Consider the following 22,525-nt stretch of genomic DNA (forward strand, 5'->3'; position numbering starts at 1 on the left):
AGATTCAAGACAGAATACAGAATGTTCCTGAGATTTCCGTCTCTTCTAATATTAAAACATTATTTTTGTACAGATTGACATCGCATACATCTAGTCATCTAACTCTGTTTCCCGCACTATCCCCTGCCACTAGATGCTATCCGGGTTTAGCACATATGTGCTGTAATACACACAGAGCATTGCTCAGATGTGGTAAAGTTGCTGGAAGTCAAACAGCCATAAAACCATTCCACTCTTCCTACAGGGCTACAACTTATTCTCTAGTTCAGACATTGCGTCTCTGGCACCCTTCAGAACTGTAGGATAACATCTTTATGGCTTAACCCATAAAGTAATTTAATTTCAGAAGTATTTTTTCCAAATTCAGGTGGATTAACCTCTTCCCTTTCAGTATATGCTGTTACAATGTATACATTTAATTCAGTTACAGTAGTACTTGTACATTTCTTTTCCTTCCAGCAGAGCACAATGTTCATACATTTTAACACAAGCAAACATAAATACATTTTCAGCAAAAGCATCTGTACAAATCAGTTTGATGTACAACTGACATATAATTATTTACAAAATTCCAACTAGCTGTGCTGGGTTATGTTGCAAATCCACTGCCGTACTTCTCCTGACAAGGCTTGGTAGTACCTCCTGTCATCACAGTAAGTAGTGGACAGCTTGAGCACTTTAGAAATCTCATGAGAGCTGGTATTCCTGACTGTGAAAAATATATGTCATAAGGCTGTAAGTTCAGGAGAAAGGGAGGCCTTCATTCATTTCTTTGTCACTTGTAGTAAAGTGGTTCAGAGAGCACATTTTGTGCAAAGATGTGTCATGCTGTTCCAGTAGAATTGTTTGTTATCAAATGGCAGTAATTATTTCTACATCCTTGAACCCAAAATGTATATGTTCGTATCTCTGCATTATTTGTTAATGAAGTTTTCACACACGACTGCATCTGAATGATTTAAGATTTTCCACTAATGCACTTCTTCCTCAATTAACCTCCATTTAGGGGCAGGTTCTCAGTTGTGAAGAAATGCGAACAAAAGCGAACCAGGCAAACAGTAGCTGCAAAATTTATTAACAAAAAGCTGATGAAAAGGGACCAGGTAGTTTATGAACTCAGTATTATGCAAAGCCTGCAACATCCACAGCTCATCTCTCTCCTTGACATCTTTGAGACCCCCAGCAGCTTTGTGTTAGTTCAAGAGGTGTAAGTATGATTTTAATCTTGACGTGAAGGATTTTAAGATCAAAATTAAGAAAAATTACTTCAAAGTTGTAAAAAATGATTTTGTTGCATTTCTTAAAATCATTAACATTATGATATCTAAGATGAATCCAGCCAATGGAAATCATCTATCTCTGTGTTTTGTACCCAGTTTAAGAAATGTCAGCATGGAGTCATATTACTCATAGCCTATACCATATTCATATTGCCTCTGCCATGGATCTTTACACAACAGCCACAGTTGATGTAGATACCAGCGATTATTTTGTAAATAAAATGTGTTACTTTTTTTTTTCTAAACAAAGTACAGTGCAAGCTACCCAGCAACTCTACTTGCACACTGTATATAGATTTTGACCATAGAAGGACTAACTGATTTAAGAAGAAAAGAGTATACAGCTATTTACACTTCACTTGTCAATATATAAGGTAATCTGTATGTATCCGTCCTTCTCTCCCACTTGCAACTAAATTTCATAGAATAAGTATAAATGTTACAGTCAAACCGTCATACATACATTTCATAACTGCTGTTCAGCTACTTGTTTTTAAAAGGGACAGTACAAAACACATCAGATTTCACAGATGCAACATTGGAGTCCTTTTGGTTAATATCTAGGCTATCACCTTGTTTTGTAGACCTTAGTAGTGGCAAAATTGAACTGTTGCCATTCCTTATCTGTTATTTTTTCTCTGATCAACAAGTTCTTCACCACACACTGTATAACCAGGATGGAAAAAGTGTCCAGAGCCAGCTTTGGTTGCATTGAGGACTACAGCTTAGACAACATGAGTTTGATTAGCAACTTGGGTGCTTGACAGAGCTAGCAGGGAGGGTGGGTGTACCCATTCTGTGGGGGTGGATGGGACATACCTGGAGGCTTACAGCCACAGTCTCTTGGATGAAGGGCATCATTATGGATCATCTCCTGGGACTGGGCTTTCAACAAGCCACCACCTGGTTTTAGCCTTTGTTAGCATCTGTGCTGTAGTGTATAGTGCTGGGATAAAGGTATTGTGAGTCCTTCCCATGACACTGATAGCTTGTCCCCCCTCCCAGAGAATAGTGCTATGCCATACAAACACTCATTGCCGGGATGCCTTTGCGGGAATAACCAGCCCTCATGACTGTTTGATGATGACCTCTGTAGACAGCTCTTACCCCCCTACCACTGGGGTAATTTTCCGGTACAAGGGGAAATGAATTGTCAGTGTCTGATTTATGGAGACTTAATGGTCACCTTGGGGGTGGGGGGGGCACATGAAAGGAAAGCTTGGCAAGATCACAGAACAGTTAAGGGATAAATCTTTTTTTTTTCAAACACCTTTGTTGAATTATCACTTGTGAAATAGGCAAATTTACATTCTTGTAAAAGTAATCAAATTATAATTAACATAACAAGCATCTTCATGTATATTACTGTAATCATATAATCTAAACAATGTTACATGAATTATTCAATTCCTGTCCTTTTTTTAAACAAGAAACATCTTTATTAAATCATCACTTACTGCATCGGCAATCACGCATTTATGTAAATGAAAACAAACCACACCGACACAAATCATACTGACAAACTCCTAATTGCAAACATTGTCACTTGTAATCTACGCATTCTTTTTCAGTCAAACAGTACATAGCTCATTTAAGTCCTGCTGCGTTTTAAACCTCATTCCACCCTTGTATGTATTGCTCCCACAATTCCCATTTTTTTATGTAGTTTGCTTCAACCCTTTTCTAAAGACCTCAATTCTAGTTGTTTTATCACTGTTACTATTTTCACTACTTCTCGCATTGTTGGTTTAGATTTTGATTTCCATTTTCTAGTAGTTACTTTTTTTGGGGAGCCACCATTATTAGACACAGCAAGGCCTTTCCATGTCTAGGCTATTCCGATTCTGTATCGTAGGTTAGTACTAGGCTGTCAGCCGTAGGGCCTATACAAGCATAGGCATAACAATTCCCTGGCTATTTCTTCCCACACTGTTTACTTCCCTGGACCCCTGTCTAGCAGGGCGACCGACGTGTGATCCCTGAGGGTGAATTTCCTTTCTCCCATCCAGTCGTCAAGGTTCCTTTTGAAGAGGGCCATGGAGGCGCTGTGCTTGACATGTATGGGCAGTCTGTTCCAGAGTCTGGGGAGTCTCTGGGTCAGGAACCTATCCCTCCAGCATGTTTTGTTTATTGTGATGACAAGGTTTAGATCCCTGGAGCATGTGGGTCTTGAGGGATTGGGATTTCTTTAAGTGTAGCATGTCCAACAGCTCTGGGTTTAACCATAGCTCAAAAAAATCCTCTCCCTCATCAGACCAATCTGCCCACCCAGCATCTCCAACAGTGCATCCCTCAGGGAATCCTTAAAGTCTTTTGCAGTAGTAGGGATCTGGGAATTGGCCCTTTTCTCCACTGTGTTGTGATTTTGGAGAATTTATAATTAACAGCAAGTTTAGACAGTTTGTGCTGTTTCTGTATTTTTCAACATTTCGGAATAGAATGTCGATCTCAACCATATGGAATTCGACATTGTGAAGTAGCTCCATAATGTATGTATGTAAGCGTGTGTGTGTGTGTGTGTGTGTGTGTGTGTGTGTGTGTGTGTGTGTGTGTGTGTGCGTGTGTGTATTTATTTATAAAATAGATACATGTATGTATTAACAATTAACTGTTGAAAAAGGTCTCTTATATGATGAATAAAATGTACTGTTGGGTTATTGAGCTGGTTTGCCCCATCATAAACCAGTTTCTCCAGTCCAACAGTAGAAGATATTTCATGTATCAAACAAACTAGACCTCCTCCTCATGTTTTCCATTTACTTTGTTTTATTTATTAGTATGACTGCTTCCTATTGCTATTAATGGGCTTCATTAATTACCTAAGTTTATTCAGAACAGGCTGTTTACATAGAGCTGTATGAGTAGGATGCTTTAAGAATGTTTACTGTAGCTTCTGAGGTAAAATATATTTTTTTAGTGTCAGTATAGCTTTTAATGTATTTTAGTAGTGTAGTGAGAACTATATTACAATTTTAGTTTTATGGTTATAGTTTGCAAGTATTGCCAGTTTCTGATTGGTCATGTGTTCATTATTATTATTATTATTTAGGTGAGCAGTGTTGTTTCTTGGGGTTGCTTGCATGTTTTAGGTGTGAAGTTAATTTTAATGTAGTAATGAAAAGGAAATGCAGTTTGTTTTCAAGTTTACGTTCATTTCTTTATTTTTTATTTTTACATTGTTTGTTAAATTAACCATGGACTTTGGGTTTAGTGGGTTATTTTAGGTGGGCTAGTGTGTTGGGGTTGTCGATGTCAATTTTGCATGTGCAGTGTTTAAATTTTTAGTTTAGTTTTTATTCTGTAATGTAAATATGGTAGTCTTAGATTAATTTTAGTAGCTGTGATGCAGGTGCGCCAAGAATATATTGATGTAGTGTCAAGAGGGTGGAATGAAAAAATGTACACAGGGTACCTAGAGAAATTTTTTTTTAATCAAACTCGAGGTGCACCGTTTAAAGCCAGTTATTTTTTCTTCAGTATAACCCCAACTTACCTTCTAGAAAAGTTTTGTTTTTCCTTATAAACTTTTCATACTTTGACCACTTCAGGTGCAGATAAATGAAATAAATGCAGCATCATTTTCCATAGCTGTCACAGCACCCTAAGTGCCACAATATGCAGGAAAGTGGTATGGAACTACAGTGTTTGTGGAGTGGCAATGTAGTACTACAGGTCTCACTGTTTTGAACATAACATCAATGATTAGGATTAACAAGCCAGAACTGTCTAACTGAGGTACAGTTTGGAAGGATATCTTTTAAAAGATTGTGTATGACAGATAAACATTCTGACTGAAGGTCTTTTGGTTTCTGGATATTTCTAAAAATGTATGTAGTAGTGTAGCTCAGGCTATAGCTGTACTAGTTTGATTTGTTCAGTCTTTCACTCATAAATATGCAGCAAGTTTGTATGATTATAAGTAATGTAGTGAACAAGTAGCAAAGTGCACATTTTTGGGGGAGGAGGTTAGTTGCTTTCCTTGTAATCTTGTTTTTAAACTTGGTTTTCAGGGCTGACCAAGGACGCCTTCTAGACTTCATAGTGCGCTGGGGGAACCTCACTGAATGTAAAGTTACATCCTACCTCAGAGAGATCCTGGAAGCCATGCAGTATCTTCACAACTGCAGGATAGCACATTTGGACCTAAAGGTAGGATGAAAGTATATTATCTAAGTGCAGCATTTAGTTCTAGCAGTTAATATGAATTCTGCTGCGTGTAATGCTCCTTTGCCTCTTAGGAATCTTGCTTAAAGTTGTGGAAAACTGTTTTTTTTTTCCTTCTGAGATGGCTTTTCTTTTCTAAAGTCAGTGTTAGTATTTATTTTATTTGAATTTATTTTCCTTTGTTAACTGGGTTAATTCCACTAGTCCAGAGTGGCCTCTTTTCAGTAGAGACCCAAGATGGTGATTTTATACTACTGGGGAAATTTGGCCAGGGTATCCTGAGCTGCCACCAAATCCAGCAGGTAGGACCTCAGTTTAATGTCTCATCCAAAGGACAAGTGTCATGAAATGGAGTCAGGTGTTTAAGTATACCCAGCTTTGTTGGTGTCTTTTGCTTGGACTTAATTTTTCAAACAGATTTTAAGATTGTTGACCACCTCGGTCATTCAGTATGACATTCTTGATTTTTACATGACCATTCATTCTTAAACGGCACTGCAGTAGTAAAGAAGGGGTGGAGTATTTTTAATCACTCTAAGCCTTAGCAGTCCCATTTCAAGTCACACCAGCACAGTATGTGGATGTTTAGAAAAGTAAATATCTGGTGTTTCAGTGGAGTGTATCCATAAAAAGGCAAGTTAAATAGCTGTATTATTCAGTCTGTCAGACAGTAATTGCAGTATCCAAGCTGTGCCAGACAAGTAGTAGGATATTCTCTTCTCTGTTTGTGTGGTAGGTCTTATGCAGATAATATGAGCTGCTGTCTGGAACAATGCAGTATTGACATCTGTAGCCAAGCAGCAGGTTTTATTCTAACATTGTTTTAAAAAAATGTTTTAGGGCAAGTTCCATCTAATTCCATCATGGGTGTATTTTACTTCATTCCCCTTTGACTGTCAAGCCCACCTAATCAGTTTACTTACCCATGTCATTCCCCAAGGGGCAAGACCATTATGACCTATTTATTAGGGTAATGGCATTGAATTTATTCCTGTTGGGGTGATGGAGCACACTGGGAGTGATGGTGTCAGCTGTGTGAGAGAACTGGGATTTTGCTTCATGACTTCACATGTTTGCCTACATTTGACCATAGATGCTTAAAGAAAAGGCATAAAGCTGCCCAAAAAGAAGTGTCACCTGTTTCCATGAGAGTTGTGACCCTCAAAGGCACATCCCCCTGTGACAGGGAGCTCAGAGTGTTCTGCTCTCCACATTGGGGAATACAGTATGGAGTGTACATTCCAGGCATACATGCCCAACTTCCTTTCTGGGAGAGATAGGCAAACAGGCATTGCTCTCAGTCCTCTGTCTCTCCACTTGCCAGCTTCTTTACTTCTCAGTCCGTGAATTGAACCTTGTCCTCCTGGGACTTATTCTTTGCTTTTCCTATTTCTACTATGGCTGCTGTTTTGGCAGCATTCCCCTGTGGAATTTCTGCCATCGATATTTGTGAGGCTACAACATTGCTGACTGCTCACACTTTCACAAAACATTAACAAGCTGACTCTCTACTCTGAAGATGGTAGAACGTGTTAGAGTATTTTGTGGTATGTTAGCATAAACTTTCTCATTCCTTTCCAATTCATACGTTGGAATTTTCACCAAATGTAATTACTAGCGAACGTAGGAATATCGGGATGATACTAGGCAGGTGATCACGAGGGTCCACAGGATGCCTAGTCATGTACACCCTTAATTAGACAAACTTAAAAGTTCTTAACATCCTTTTCACGCACTTCACTGCTTGCATCCCAAATTGAGCAGGGCCTTACATGATAAGTATGATGTAAATTTCTGTCTATCCATCCAGTCTTTAAAACTAACCTCAAAAGTTAAAAGCCAGTTATTTTTTCTTCAGTATAACCCCAACTTACCTTCTGGAAAAGTTTTGTTTTTCCTTATAAACTTTTCATACTTTGACCACTTCAGGTGCAGATAAATGAAATAAATGCAGCATCATTTTCCATAGCTGTTACAGCACCCTAAGTGCCACAATATGCAGGAAAGCGGTATGGAACTACAGTGTTTGTGGAGTGGGAAAGTGGTATGTAACTACAGTGTTTGTGGAGTGGCAATGTAGTGCTACAGGTCTCGCTGTTTTGAACATAACATTAATGATTAGGATTAACAAGCCAGAACTGTCTAACTGAGGTACAGTTTGGAAGGATATCTTTTAAAAGATTGTGTATGACAGATAAACATTCTGACTGAAGGTCTTTTGGTTTCTGGATATTTCTAAAAATGTATGTAGTAGTGTAGTTCAGGCTATAGCTGTACTAGTTTGATTTGTTCAGTCTTTCACTCATAAATATGCAGCAAGTTTGTATGATTATAAGTGCAGGCACATTGTGCCTCGACTCAGGATAGTTCTAGATATTGCTATTTTTGGCATGGAAAATTTACCATGTACCACCATGTCCTTTAAATTTCTACCCCTATGTGTATGGAACATCTGAATAATACTGAGGTTTATGAGAAATGCGATAAAAATAAATATGAGCAAGCTATGGTTGAATTTGAGAAAATTTTGGACAGAAGTGTTAGATTAGTTTTTTTTAAGGAAAGAGATGTTAAGGAGAGGTTATTTAACCAAAGAAGTGAAATAGCTATTTTTTTCTGTCTGCCTAAAATACACAAAAGTGTAGTTAAACCTCCGGGAAGACCTATTATTTCAGCTTGCAATTATTTTTTACACAATGTTAGTTTAATATTACATGAGTTATTATTACCCTATGTTCTCAAATCCCCTGTGTATATAAAGGATAGTGTAGATTTTTTATATAAAATTTCCCGGGTAGTATGGAATAAAACCAGATATTGGTTTGTGATTGATGTCAAGAGCCTATACACCTCCATCCATCATAAGGATGGTTTAGAGGCGATAAAGTATTTTATGGGTGATGGTCCTTTATCCCATTTTGTTATCAATATGGTTGAGTTTTGTTTGAAAAACAATTATTTTTACTTTGACAATGTATTATATAGACAGAAACAAGGTGCAGCGATGGGGGCAGCTTTTGCCCCCATGTATGCAAACTTGTTTATGTCTTTTTTTGAAAAAAAAGTTTCTATTTAATTTGGATTTTATGAAAAAATATGTGGATTTTTATTTTCGTTTTATTGATATCATTTTTATATGTGGGGGGTGAAGAAGAGGTAGAGAGTTTTATAACAGATATGCATAGGAATCCCTTTGGTCTTGCTTTTGATGGACTTCAAAAAGGGAATAAGGTTGTATATCTCAATCTCATTTTGGAAGGCATGGAAGATGGGAGTATTTCGTCCAATATTCATAGGAAATTTGTGGACGGTAATCAATATTTACATGCCACCAGTTGTCCCCCCCCCCCCGTGTGTGTTGGAAGCTTTACCATTTGGAGAATTGGTACGTGTTTCACGGTTGTGTAGTGATAAGAATGAACTGGTGAAAGAGATGGAAAAAACTAACCAAATGTTTTTATATAGGGGCTATGACCCAGACATTTTGGAGAAGGCTCACATTAGAATAATGAAAAAGCTAGACATGGAGGGTGATGTATATCTAAATAAAAGAAGGAATAAACATAATAGCTTTTTTGAAGAGAATAAGGGGAAATGAGATGCTATTTGTTATGTAACAGTGTACAATATAAAAAGTGAAGAAATAAAAGCTTTAATAGAGTATTATTGGAAATATTTGTTGGGAGACAAAGCTTTGCAAATATTCTTCCTCATAAACCATTTTTTTCCTACAAAAGGGGTAGAAATTTAAAGGACATGGTGGTACATGGTAAATTTTCCATGCCAAAAATGGCAATATTTAGAACTGTCCTGAGTCGAGGCACAATGTGCTGCAATAGATGTAGTATTTGTAATAATGTTGTTAATACATTTAAGAATATAAATGGGGTTAAATATGAGCCTAGAGGCACATATACATGTAGAAGTAGAGGGGTAATATACGCATTAAGATGCCCATGTGAGCTTTATTACATAGGGGAAACTAAGATAGAATTTCGTATCAGATTCATGGAGCATATAAGAGATGTTAAAAATAATAGAGAGGATAAAATAATTGCTGCACATTTTAGGATGTTTCACAATAGTAATGGGGCCCTGTTACAGGGTACTGTTTTAGACACTGTAAAATGTTTAAGTATGGATGAAAATGTATTAAAACAAAAATTATTATATAAAGAAAACATTTTCATTTTAAAATACAAAACTATGATACCTAATGGTCTTAATAATGAATTAAATTGGAAGTGTTTGCTTTAAGATAAAGTGCTGTGTAATTAGTAGACGTGCTGCTAATTGAATGTAATATATAAGAAAGTTTGGTTTGCAATTTTACTGTTTGATATTCCTTGAAGTTGGAAACACCGAAGCGCTAGAATAAAAGAAATTTGGTTTTCCTGGTTGTCTTTTTCATAATCCATGGTTTGTGGACAGAGTTGTTTCATATTACAATTGAGATATCCTGCTGGCAGGCTGCCCTCAGTCGGCCTGAATTCCAAAGTATTGGTCCGGCGTTGGTTGCTGTCGCCTCTTCCCGGACGTCAGAGCGTCAGGGGTACAAAAGATGCATCCGATGCCATTTTCTTCAGTCTTTCTTGCCGCGCGGTGCCCGAAGCAGAAGCAGTTCGCAAGTGCCGATCGGCCGACTCCTGAGATTTTCGTGTACGAATTTCAGATCCGAAGCCTTCATTAAAGGCTAAGTACCCCGTTGGGGACACTTTTTTCTTGCTCCAGACCAATGTCAGAAAAAGTTAATATTTGTATTTCTTGTGGGAAGCAAATACCTTATAAGGACTTTCATTCTTACTGTATTCCTTGCCTAGGCCCTGACCACGACGTTTCTAGTTGTCAGTTTTGTGCTAGATTTAACCAACGGACTATTAAGCGTCTGTACGATTTTGCATTTCACTATTTTGGTAGAAGATTTAATTATACGATGCCATCGGACAGCCATCCGACTACCGGAATTCATAAGAAAAGCAGAGAAAAAGAAAAGGACAGGCAACCGAGGTCCAAAACGACGACGAGGCTTCTTCTAAGCCAGTCACCGGTTCTCAGTGAGGCGTCTTCGCAGCCCCTGATGCCCGCTACCTTAGAGCCGCAGGCCGCTACCGACTCTCACGTGGAATCGACTGGGCCATTGGATACTCAAGGTATTGGACCCTCTGAGACTATTCCCTCAGATGGGTCTGGAGCCGCTGAGCAGGCATCGGCTTCTGAGGGTGTTTTCTGACCTACTCAGTTATTCATTAAAATGACTTCAGCTTCAAAGGCAAAGACTAAAGCACCTTTAAAGACAAAGAAACAAGTACAACAGCCTCATGGACAGGCCTCCATGCCCAAAAAACAGATGCTCAAAATGGCCGAAGACTTAGTTACTTTGATCAGGGGTTCACATCCCCCTCCTGATAAAAGGCCTAGGCAAGAGACAGACTATGAATCTTCAGATCAGGTTTCCAATTCTTCTGATTCCTCTTCTGATCAGGAATACTCACTTCCTCCCTATGAGGATTCTGATGCTGAAGAATCTATCCCTTCAGCCTCTCCTCTTGAGGACTACTCTTTTGGGGAAACCTTGCATACCACGAGGGAACATTTCCACTGGGAGAGCCAAGATTTTTCAGAATCTAAGAAAAGGCTCAGAGACTTCCTTTTACTACCACAACACAGGCCCCTAGCTATTCCACCTGTGTTGGGCATTGTGGATGATGTCTTTTCAGAGTCTAGTCTGACCCCTGACTCCTTACCTCCGGCTCCCGTTAGACCGGACAGATACTACAGGGTTCCTGACTCTCATAAATTCCTTTTCAAAAACCCTACTGCTGACCCAGAAACCATCTCTCAGGGTCCCAAAGGGATCAAGGCTTCCACTGCAAAAAACCCTACCCCCTCTAACAGGGATTCTAGGGCACTGGACAGATGGGGAAAAAAGATTTACACTTCTGCTACCTTGGCTGCAAGGGCTTTAAATTGCCAGTTTCATATGCTCAAATATCAGCAATATATTATGTCACTGCTTAAACAGAAAATGTTGATAAATTCTGAATGTGCAGAAAACAAAAATGCAGGATTTATTGCATGCAGCTGAACAAGTTGGAAAGCATATTTTGCAATGAGGTTTTGATTCTCTGGAGGCCTCCTGCAGGGCCGCTGTTACGGGTTGTGTCATTAGGAGGCATGCTTGGTTAAAGGAACAAAATTTGCCTGATAATGTCAAAGCAAAATTATTAGATGCTCTATTACAACATGACACCTTGTTTGGTGTTAAGGCAGAAGAAGTGTTAAAGAAAATGGAGGACAAAGCAAAATCTATGCAAATGGTCAAGGATTTCTTACAGGTGCAGCCTCAAAGATTTAGCAGACACTGTCCAACAAAGAATTGGCCCTTTCCAGTGTCAGACAGGTCACAAAGGGGCAGATCCCAGCCCCAAGGTTCATACAGGTCTAAACAATAGGGTGCTTCTACCTCCAAAAGTGGAGAAGACAAATCACAGCCATACAGGAAACAGTCTCAATGACTCCCCCCTGCCTGCACCAAGCACTTATCTTCTGGCAGCACCTTTAGGGGGAAAACTAGCACTTTTTTCTCAAAATTGGAACATCATAACCCAGGACAAATGGGTCCTAGACATAGTGTCACAAGGCTACAGGTTACACTTCCATACCCTGCCAAGGGCAAACGGTTGGCCAGACCTGCCAAAAAATCAATGGGCAGAGGCACAAAAACAAATCTCATCCCTCATGTTAATGGGGGCCATTCAATGTGTACCAGAGCAAGAGCAGGGACAAGGATTTTATTCAAGACTGTTCTTGGTACCAAGAAAAGACAAGGCCTGGAGGCCAATACTGGACCTATCTTTACTAAACACATTCCTGGATATACCAAAATTCAAGATGTTGACTCTACAGCAGCTTCTGCCCATGCTGGGCAAGAAGGCTTGGCTTGTGACTTTAGACCTAAAAGAGGCATACCTGCATGTCCCAATCAGACAAGCATGTAGAAGATACCTCAGATTCAAAGCAGGCTCAATGCATTACCAATTCTCTGCACTGTCCTTTGGCTTATCTACTGCGCCCAGGGTCTTTACAAAGTGCCTGGCACTAGTAATTGCATTCTGCATACAAAGAGGAATACAAATATATCCTTGCTTGGATGACTGCCTCAACAGCAGCAGAGAACAAGGGCATTCTACTACAGCATCTGGCGTTTGTAGAGAGATTTTTAACAAGTCTAGGGTACACAGTCAACGAAAAGAAATCAAAACTAGTACCCTCTCAAGAGATAATATTCCTGGGTGCAAGCTTAAATACAACTGCCCAGATGGCTTATCTCACGCCAGACAAACAAAGGCATCTGACTACCTATTTCAAAAAGTTGGCAACAAAGGCCTACTTATCTGCAAGAAAAATTTTGCAGGCTTTGGGCTTCATGGCATCCTGCATTCTACTAATTACATATGCAAGACTGCATATGAGGAAACTTCAATGGTACCTAAAAAGTGTCTGGACTCAACATTGCCACAGCCTGGAAACAATGATTACTCTCATTCCCTGCCTGCAACAGGAGTTTCGATGGTGGGCGAAGGCTTGTTACCAGAACAAAGGACAGCCATTCACTTTACCCCCAGCCAGGCAGACATTAACAACGGATGCATCAGATTATTACTGGGGAGCCCACATGGCAGGAAGATGTATTCAAGGCACATGGTCTGCAAACCAAATGCATCTACGTATCAATCAAAAAGAGATGCTAGCAGTCCAGAATGCCCTGACAGCCTTCAAGGACGTACTTCATCCGGGACAACTACTGATAAAGACAGACAACACCACGGTCATGTGATATATAAACAAGCAGGGAGGCACTAATTCTTACCCCCTTTGCAGACTAGCCATGACTTTGTGGGACACAGCATTGACTTACCAAGTACATCTACAGGCACAATTCCTGCCAGGAAAGACAAATACTCTGACAGATGATCTAAGCAGAAACCTCATGGATCCCCACGAGTGGAAATTGGACCCACAAGTCTTCAGCATGATGACAAGGAAATGTGGATGCCCGGATATAGATCTATTTGCCTCTCCTCGCAACTACCAACTAAAAAGATTCTGCACAAGGATTTATCACAGACAAGCATGGAAAGTGGACGCCCCATCTTTCAGCTGGAAAAACCTAGCAGTATATGCCTTCCCTCCACTGCCTCTCTTCCCAAAGGTACTCCTAAAGGTCAGACAAGAGAAGCCAAAGAATGATACTGATTGCCCCAGACTGGCCCTGCCAGTACTGGTATCCAATCCTAAGGAACTTGTCTCAATGCCCGGCTTGGACCTTACATCAAATACCTCATCTACTGTCTCAACAAAACAATCGGATCCTGCACTGCCAACTCAAGACCTTCAATCTTGCAGCATGGCGGATAATGTAGTCATACAAAACGCACCCCTCACAAAAGCGGTGATGGATGTCATATTGGAGGCCAGAAGGCCTAGCACTAGAAAATCTTATGCTGCAAAATGGAAAAGATTCTGTGCTTGGAACCAGACACAAGGAATTAACACAGGTGTACCAAACATCCTTCAGATTTTGCAATTTTTAACTGAGATGCTAGACAAAGGCCTATCTTTTATATCAATTAAAATTCATGCCTCTGCCATTTTGGCTCATTACAATACAGAGCCACCAATCTTTTCTCATCCTTTGTTAAGGCAGTACCTCAGAGGAGCCAAAAACTTAAGGCCTCCAAGGAGATCACCAATACCTGAATGGGACCTCAACTATGTCTTGGAAAAACTCACCCTGCCTCCCTTTGAGCCAGCCACTACAGCTGATATACAGTTTTTATCTTGGAAAACAGCTCTGATCCTAGCAATAACTTCTGCGAGATGAGTTTCAGAGCTACAGGCACTCATGGCTGTGGAACCTTTTATCATTTTTTATCCAGACAGGGTTTTTCCTGAGGACAAACCCGACATTTATGCCTAAGGTAGTGTCCAGTGTGGCCCTTAACCAAGCTATTCATCTGCCAACCTTTTACCCAAATCCACAGAACAAGGGGGAGAGGATTCTGCATTCTTTGGACATACACAGACAACTTCAATTCTACTTGGACAGAACTAAAGTTTTCAGAAAGACAGAGCAATTACTAGTGGCATATGCTGCAGGATCACAAAGAAAGGCTATCTCAAAGCAGACTGTTTCAAAGTGGATAGGCCACTGCATTCATTTCTGCTATTCACAGCATGACAAGCCAGTTACTGAGGTCATTAGGCCTCATTCAACCAGAGCAGCAGCCACTTCAGCAGCCTTCCTCAGGGGAGTACCAACCAAAGAGATTTTAGAGGCTGCTACCTGGAGTTCAGTGCACACCTTTAAAAAGTGCTATCATTTACCACTCTAAGTCCAGGGCAGGCTTTGCCACTGCAGTTTTGCAGGGTCTTATAGCCGCTTCTAATGCTATTTATCCCCAGCCTCCCAACCATAGCTTTGGGATTCAACCCAGTTGTAATGACTGCAACAGTGAAACACGAAGAACATAGTACAGTTGTGTACACTTACCATAAATGTAGATGTTCGAGTGTATTCACTGTTGCAGTCCGGGTTACCCACCCGCCATCCCCCTTACTTTTGCTGAAACATATCTGTGCTTCTCTAATCTATACAACGTATGTGGTATATTTGCTTGTAGATGAAGGCAAATTATCCTTTGGTGCATGTATGTTTTATTAACATATTTTTACCCTACACTTTTGTGGGCACCTGACATCTTGGGCAAGAAAAACTGAAGAAAATGGCGTTGGATGCATCTTTTATACCCCTGATGCTCTGACGTCAGGGAAGAGGCAACAGCAACTGACGCCAGACCAAGTCTTTGGAATTCAGGCCGACTGAGGGCAGCCTGCCAGCAGGATAACCCAATTGTAATGACTGCAACAGTGAATACACTCGAACATCTACATTTATGGTAAGTGTACACAACTGTACTTTTTCTAATGCAGGTGTTAGGAGAGGCGGCATTTTTGTGATGAAATAGGAGTTCAAATAGGATTAGGTCTTTCATGGCTTGAAAAGCTAAACACAGATCAACTCAGAGCAGATGGTAGGCTACTAATTAGATGTAAAGTCATGTTAATCTTTTGAGACAGTTGAAGGATTTCATAGGTTCATAGGTTGGTACTAGGCTATTGGCCCTGGGGGCCTATACAAGCCTAGCCGTAACATTTCCCTGGCTATTTCTTCCCACACTATTTACTTCCCTGGACCTCTGTTTAGCAGGGCGAGTGACATGATCCCCGGGGTGAATTTCCTTTCTCCCATCCAATCGTCAAGGTTCCTTTTGAAGAGGGCCAAAGAGGTGCTCTTCTTTATATGTATGGGCAGTCTATTCCAGAGTCTGGGGAGTCTCTGGTCAGGAACCTATCCCTCCAGCATGTTTTGTTTATTGTGATGACAAGGTTTAGATCCCTGGAGCGTGTGGCTCTGAGGGATTGGGATTTCTTTAAGTGTAGCATGTCCAACAGCTCTGGGTTTGACATGGCCTTGAATGTTATGCAGAGATCACCTCTGAGTAGACAATATGCGACAGAGTATAGCTGGAGTTTTTTAAGGTGGTCAGTGTAGGACATCTGCTTTAGGCCTGTGATTCTTTTAGTGAGGTATTTCTGCTGCCTTTCCAGTTGTTGCAGATGTCTTGAGAGGTACATACCAAATGGGACATTGTATTCCATAATGGGTCTAATGAGGGATGAGTACAGTGGGACAATGATCTCCTTTTTTTCTTTGAAGACCTTTAATTTTCTTGGTTAGAAATTGTTTGGGCCTTTCCAGTTAAGCGATATGCCCATGATGGGTTTGATAAGGGAAGATTACAGGGCCAAGATAGAAGGATTTCCATACTATGATATAAACTTGATAGAATGACAGAGAGTTATCCACATAAATATCTAGGCCTGTTATGACCTCTTCTGTCAGAAGAGGAAGTACCATTCATAACATATGAGTTGGGAGCAGTTTTTTGCAAAGCACTACTATGCTGCATTTTTTATTTTTTTGCAAAACTGTAGACCATTTTCAGTACACCAGGTATGTACACATTCCATCCCTTGTTGGAACTGTTTAGTATCAGTTGATGAGTGGATAACAGTAATTAACTTGCAGTCATCAGCAAATTGGTCAGTCACAGTTCTGAGATGTTGGCTTGGATGTCTGCATATTAAATGCCAACCAGCAGAAGGCCTAGTAGGGATCCATTTGGCATACCATTTGTTACATTTCTACATTTAGAGTGTACCAGCAATTTATACAGCCCGGTTAACAATTGGATAGCAATTTTGCTTTCCAGAGACATTAGATAGAAAGAAATGAGCAACATAGTACAGATGTGAGTGATGTATGTCACAATGGAAGGCAGATAATTTTCTGTCCGTCTTTTCAGTACCATCATCCTACATACCTCTCTTGTTTTGTGTATGTACTCTTTCTTGTTTTCGTTCCGTTGTATGGTTGTTCTAGGTCATTGCATGATACTGGTAGGTACAGGATTGTTGGTGGTGAAATAATTTATGGCATTTTGGCCTGTGTTGAGAAGGAAATGGCAGGAATTAGGAGAAGTTTTTTCTTTCCCTGTGGGAAGTAGTGGAAGATTAGCTGTCACTGATCTTTTAGAAACACGGTATGTTTTCTGATTGACTTTTTTTCGATATTAAAGTTCTGCTTCTTTGTAAAGTTTTGAAAAGAGATATCTTCATGGAACTAGGCCACAAGTTTTTTTTCTTTCAGGAATGACAGAGAATTTGCCAAAGTCATGTTTTTGAATTATTGCAGGCCTTGGTGTTTTTGCTGTGTGTTGTCTCCTGCTTATGGTCTGCAAACTAAAAAAGTGTAATGGACAAAAAACCTGGAGCTACTATTCCACTACAGATTGTGACTAGCTGCTCTTAAAATGATCTCCTATAGTCTGTAGCTGTCATGTGCCCCAGCCACTCTTTTTCTTCACTTACTTGAATACAAATGCATATCAGTGTTCCCCTAGTTTAGTAGGTCTCAGCAGAAGTTTTACAGCTAATCTCCTCCATGTACACTGACAACATTGTCACCAAGACTCTGGTTGTTCCCAGTCTTGTACTCCTAATCTCTGTACTAATAAAAATGTAACGACTGATGACTCTGTTGTTAGGCATGCAGATTCCTCACTCACAGGGCTGGACAAGGATAGAGTTAGTCATTTGCCTTTCGAGTGCCAGGATCTGTGACCTTACAAGAGCCCTAAAGACCTTTTCCCTGGGCAAATGTTGGAGGGAATGACCTGGAATGCAGAACTCTAAGGGACAAGAATAAATGTATCTCAGACCTTTACATGCATGTGAGAAATTCGATTAAGACTCTGGTCCTCAGTGTTCCTTCACAGGGAATGATGAGTAAGTACAAAGAACAGGTATCTGGCTTTAGCAATTGGATGAGTAGTCATTTTAGGTGGATTTGGTATTTGTCAGCATGGGATGAGATTTTATTTATTTTATTTATTTATTTATCATTTGTTGACCGGGAAAGTCCGACTAGGTTCCACAGAGCCTGTTTTCAGCGGAGGCCCGGGGAGAAATGCTCCAGATGCATGTCTTTGGAATGATGAGATGATGGATACTCTAACTTGCTTCACAAGGGATGGCCTGCGCCTCTAATTCAAAGGCTTCTGTATACTGGCTAAATTCCTTGGTGCACTATTATTGACTTTTTTGGCAGAGTCCATTTAATGGACATTCCAATGTAGCAAGTTCATTAAACCCCAGTTTGAACTACATTAAAGTGGTTCTCTCGAATGCTAGCAGTCTCAATAACACATTGCCTGATCTTTAGATTATCCTGCATCTGGAACATATCCATGTTTGTGTATTCAATGATATTTGATTTTAAATGTAAAGTTTTGTGCCTATCATGCCTTCAAGCCTGATGCAGTGGCTGGCATATCCATATTTGTGAAGGACCATATTACCTCCAGACACAGTCCCAAAGACCCACAAACAAAACTCATAGAGCTCAAGGTAATCATAAATGAGACAAATCAACTTATTGCATGCTTTATGTCACCAGATGATCATGATCATAGATGAAAGTATTAGAAGCACTTCCTATTAACAATAACTCCATTATTTTGTTAGACTTTACCTTCCAGCTAACTGAAGTACCTGGACCACCAATGTAGGTTATGCTTAGACATTCTTGAAAATTAACAACAAAACTTTTCTGGAACAGATGGTTAATGAAGTCACCAGAGGATACAATATGTTACTTCTGGTCTTCATGAATATAACTTCTGCATTTACTGTTCCACTGGTCTGTCCTTCCCCAGTTACACAAGACACTTGCCTTCAAAATCTCCAAAGGCTCTGAAAACAGTCTCACTGAATTTAAAATTTCATATCAGCAGATCTCATATATTTGTATAACAAAGTTTCAGAATTCACCTATTAAAAACAGCTTTGATGCTGAAACAGCAGTCAGCCTCACAGAGGAGTTGTGCATTCTGTTAGACATACGCAGTGTTAGCATACCCAAACAGGGTAAAATGCAATGTGAAATTCAAAATTGTACTGCTCTTAGGGTGCAGTAACATAAATTAACTTTATAACAAGAAGAAAAAAAAATCTCCTTTAATTATTCAGCAGATCCAAAACCTCTGTTTACAAGGATAGTGTAAAAATATTACCAGGATACTGAAAAATACTCATAGAACTAGTCACACAACCCATGAAGTTAGGCTGGTTTCTAAAGCTAGGGATGATGAGTACAAGCCCTTCTTATACTACATTAGTATAGTAAGGAAAAGTTCCCAGCAATGTTCAGACCTTGTCCTGAAAATTAGCCCAGTAGACATCATCAGTATCCTAGCAAACAAATTTAATGCGAACTTCAACCCCTACTAAAATCTATCCTCACGCCACATAACCTACTATCCCTTGCACTCTGTTACTACCAAGGAATATGTTCTGAAGGTCTTGTCCATGATGCAAAATACTTTCTTCACAACAGCATGATGATATCCCAGGATGCCTCATTCTTCTCACTGGCTTAAACCTGTATTGGAGAAAGGCCAGTGCTATATGAAGGGGTAGGTCAAGCTAATGAAAGAGGAGAGGCACTGGGTTCTGTCAGCTGGGTGGAGAAAAAAAGTAAGTTAAAAAGTAATAGTTAACAATCTTTCCTCCACGGTATCTGACAGCATACCTGGATGTTTAATAAATGGCATCAAACATTCTCTCACTAAACCTGTCCTGAAATTGTTTAACCTAAGCTTATTCAAAGGATTTATTCACAAATGATGGTGCACCACAGAATTGATATTCCTCCACAAGGGTGGCCCCACCACAAACCCCAATAGTTGTAGATGATCAACCTTATGAGCCTCACCTGCAACGCTGCAGACTGTACAAGAATTGATCTCATTGGTTATATTAAAAATCTCATTTAGGTTCATAGGTTCATACTAGGCTATCTGCCCTAGGGTATTTATAAGCCTAGCCAGAGTGTGTTTGGCTTTCGCCACCCATTTTAAATTAATTTTGCTCTGCCCTTTTTCGAGGTTAGTATACTGTGCCTCTGTCTAACAGTGACACAGAAGTGATACCTGGGGTAAACCTACGATCTCCCATCCACTCATCAAGATTCCTCTTGAAGAGAGTCAATGAGGGACTCTGCCTAACCTGGACTGGGATTTTATTCCAGAGTGAAGGGAGCCTCTGGGTTATGAATCTGTCCCTCCAGCATGTCCTATTTATTTCAGTCCTGAGGTTCAAGTCTCTCGAGCGCGTAGCTCGATGGGATTTGGATTTTCTGAGGTGCAGCATGTCCCTTAATTCTGGGTTGGACATGGCTTTATGCGTCTGGCACAGATCGCCTCTGAGTAGGCGGTATGCCACTGAGTAGAGCGGGAGTTTCTTTAACCGGGCAGCATATGGCATCTAAAAAACAGCAACAGTGGTTGCTGTTTTTTACAACCCATTGTGGTTTAACTGTGAGGATTCACCCTTTATGGTAAAGCAAGCGGTGGTCTGTGTAATAAGTGTTTTACGTTGGTGAGAGGTGGAAGAGTTTAGCATATGGCATCTGTTTGAGCCCTTTGATCCTCTTGGTGAGGTACTTTTGGGGTCTTTCCAGTTGCTGCAGGTGTCTGGTAAGGTACATCCCAAAAGGGGCATTGTACTCAATTATGGGCCTGATGAGGGATGAGTAAAGAGGCACGATGACCTCCCCTGATCTAGATGTGAATCCCTTCATGATTAGGTGGGCTATATAAAATGTTTTTCTAACCACTTTGGCCACGTGATTGTCAAATGAGAGATTGCTATCAACTTGGGTCCCCAGGTCCCTAATTACTTCTGTACTTAATGGATTACCACCTATGTGGTAATTTGTGGGCACTTTGTTTTTGCCAAAGGGGATGACTATACACTTTTTGGCGTTTAGCTTGAGGCCATCGCTGTGGCACCAGTTGTCTGCTTCTATGAGGCCCTTTTGGAGGATGCTTGTGTCGGCTGGAGAGTCAATTATGGCGCCCAGTTTGCAGTCATCTGCATGTTGGCCTGTACCTCCGAGCAATATATGCCGAACAAGAGAGGTCCCAGGACTGAGACTTGAGGGACGCCACTTGTAACTGGTTTGGAGTCTGACATGGCTCCAGCAATTCTAACCATGTGGGTTCTGTCCTTGAGCCAGTCTGCAACCCATCTAGTGACATAGGGGTTTATATTTAAGCTGGTGAGCTTATCTATAATGCCCGAGTGGGGTATTGTATTGAAGGCTTTTGCGAGGTCCAGGTAGGCTGTGTGGACCACCTTCCCGTCGTCAATGGCCTTGGTGACTGTTTCAAAGAAATCAACCAGGTTTAAGAGGCAGGATCTGCCCTTAACAAAACCAAACTGGGTAGGATCCAGTGTCTGTAGGTCCCCAATATCTTTATTTATGAGGTCCATGATGATCCTTTCCATAGCTTTGCAGACCAAGCAAGTCAGGCTTATGGGGCAATAGTTTCCATTATCCGTTGAGGCACCACCTTTGTGGAGAGGGACCACTGTTGTACGCCACTCTTTGGGTACATATCCTGTAGTAAGGCTGAGATTGAACAGTAGTTTTATGTCTGGGTTTAGCTCTTCTTGGAGTTCATGTAGGATGCAGCCCGGGACACAGTCTGGTCCCATTGATGCTGTGTTTTTTGCTTTGGGGAGGGCGGCTCTTACCTGAGCATCTGAGATGTCAGGGGGGCAGCACTCTGCTGGGATAGATATTTGCCCTTTTGGTTGGGAGGGGGAGGAGTAGTTTGCGCTGAACCTGTCAGCTAGGATGTTGGCAATGGCTGTGGGTTCGGTGTATTTTTTGTCATTTTGGACTAATTCTGAGCATAATCTGGGAATTCCCACCCAGGTTCCTAACATAACTAAAGAAAGCCTTGTGATTATCCTTAGTGTCCTGTGCAATTTTTGTCTCGAAGCTGGCCTTAGACGATTTTATGAGTGCCCGTAGTTTTTTGCTAATACTGATCAGAGATGCCTTCTCTTTTTGGGATTTTGCTCTGTTATGTAGTAGCTTCCTCCTTCTATTGTATAGTTTGTTTATGGCTGGGGTCCACCAGACAAGGACGTCTGCCTTTGGAGGATTGGGTCTTGGTTTTATTTGGGATTGCATGATCCATGCATTCCTGAAGGTGTTCATAGAATGCGTTTATAAAGGATTCTGCGGTCTGGGCCATATTTTCCACAGGCCCAGGGGCTTTGAAGGATTCCACCTTGGTTTTGAGGAGTGTGAAATTTGCTTTAGAGAAGTTTTTCACTGTGGTTTTCAGGGCAGGGGGTGGACTCGGGATGTGACTATCCAGTGATATTAGTTTATGGTCTGATCTTACCAGTGAGGGATACACTTCTGGTCTGGAGCATAGAGTCCCCATGTTGGTGATGATCAGGTCCAGTATGTTTTCCCCTCTTGTGGGAGTGGTAACAAGTTGTTCCATAGCGTTTGAGTTTATAAATTCTAGGAACCTTTGGGCTAGGGTGTTGGAGCTAGAGTAATGCTCCCAGTCTATGTTTGGGTAGTTGAAGTC

The 22,525-nt window shown here is 40.6% G+C and overlaps 1 protein-coding gene across 1 annotated transcript in view; it reads left to right on the plus strand.

The window, feature by feature from the left end:
- TRIO (trio Rho guanine nucleotide exchange factor) overlaps nucleotides 1–22,525 on the plus strand; it is a 5,137,669-nt gene that overhangs the window by 5,079,524 nt on the left and 35,620 nt on the right. The window contains exons 55-56 of the mRNA XM_044065600.1: nucleotides 1,007–1,207; nucleotides 5,291–5,429. Coding sequence (XP_043921535.1) covers nucleotides 1,007–1,207; nucleotides 5,291–5,429 — 340 coding nt within the window. The remainder of the gene's footprint in view (nucleotides 1–1,006; nucleotides 1,208–5,290; nucleotides 5,430–22,525) is intronic.

This window comes from Protopterus annectens, chromosome 3.part0, assembly GCF_019279795.1.
Source record: "Protopterus annectens isolate FY-2018-M chromosome 3.part0, PAN1.0, whole genome shotgun sequence".
Taxonomy (NCBI): Eukaryota; Metazoa; Chordata; order Ceratodontiformes; family Protopteridae; genus Protopterus; species Protopterus annectens.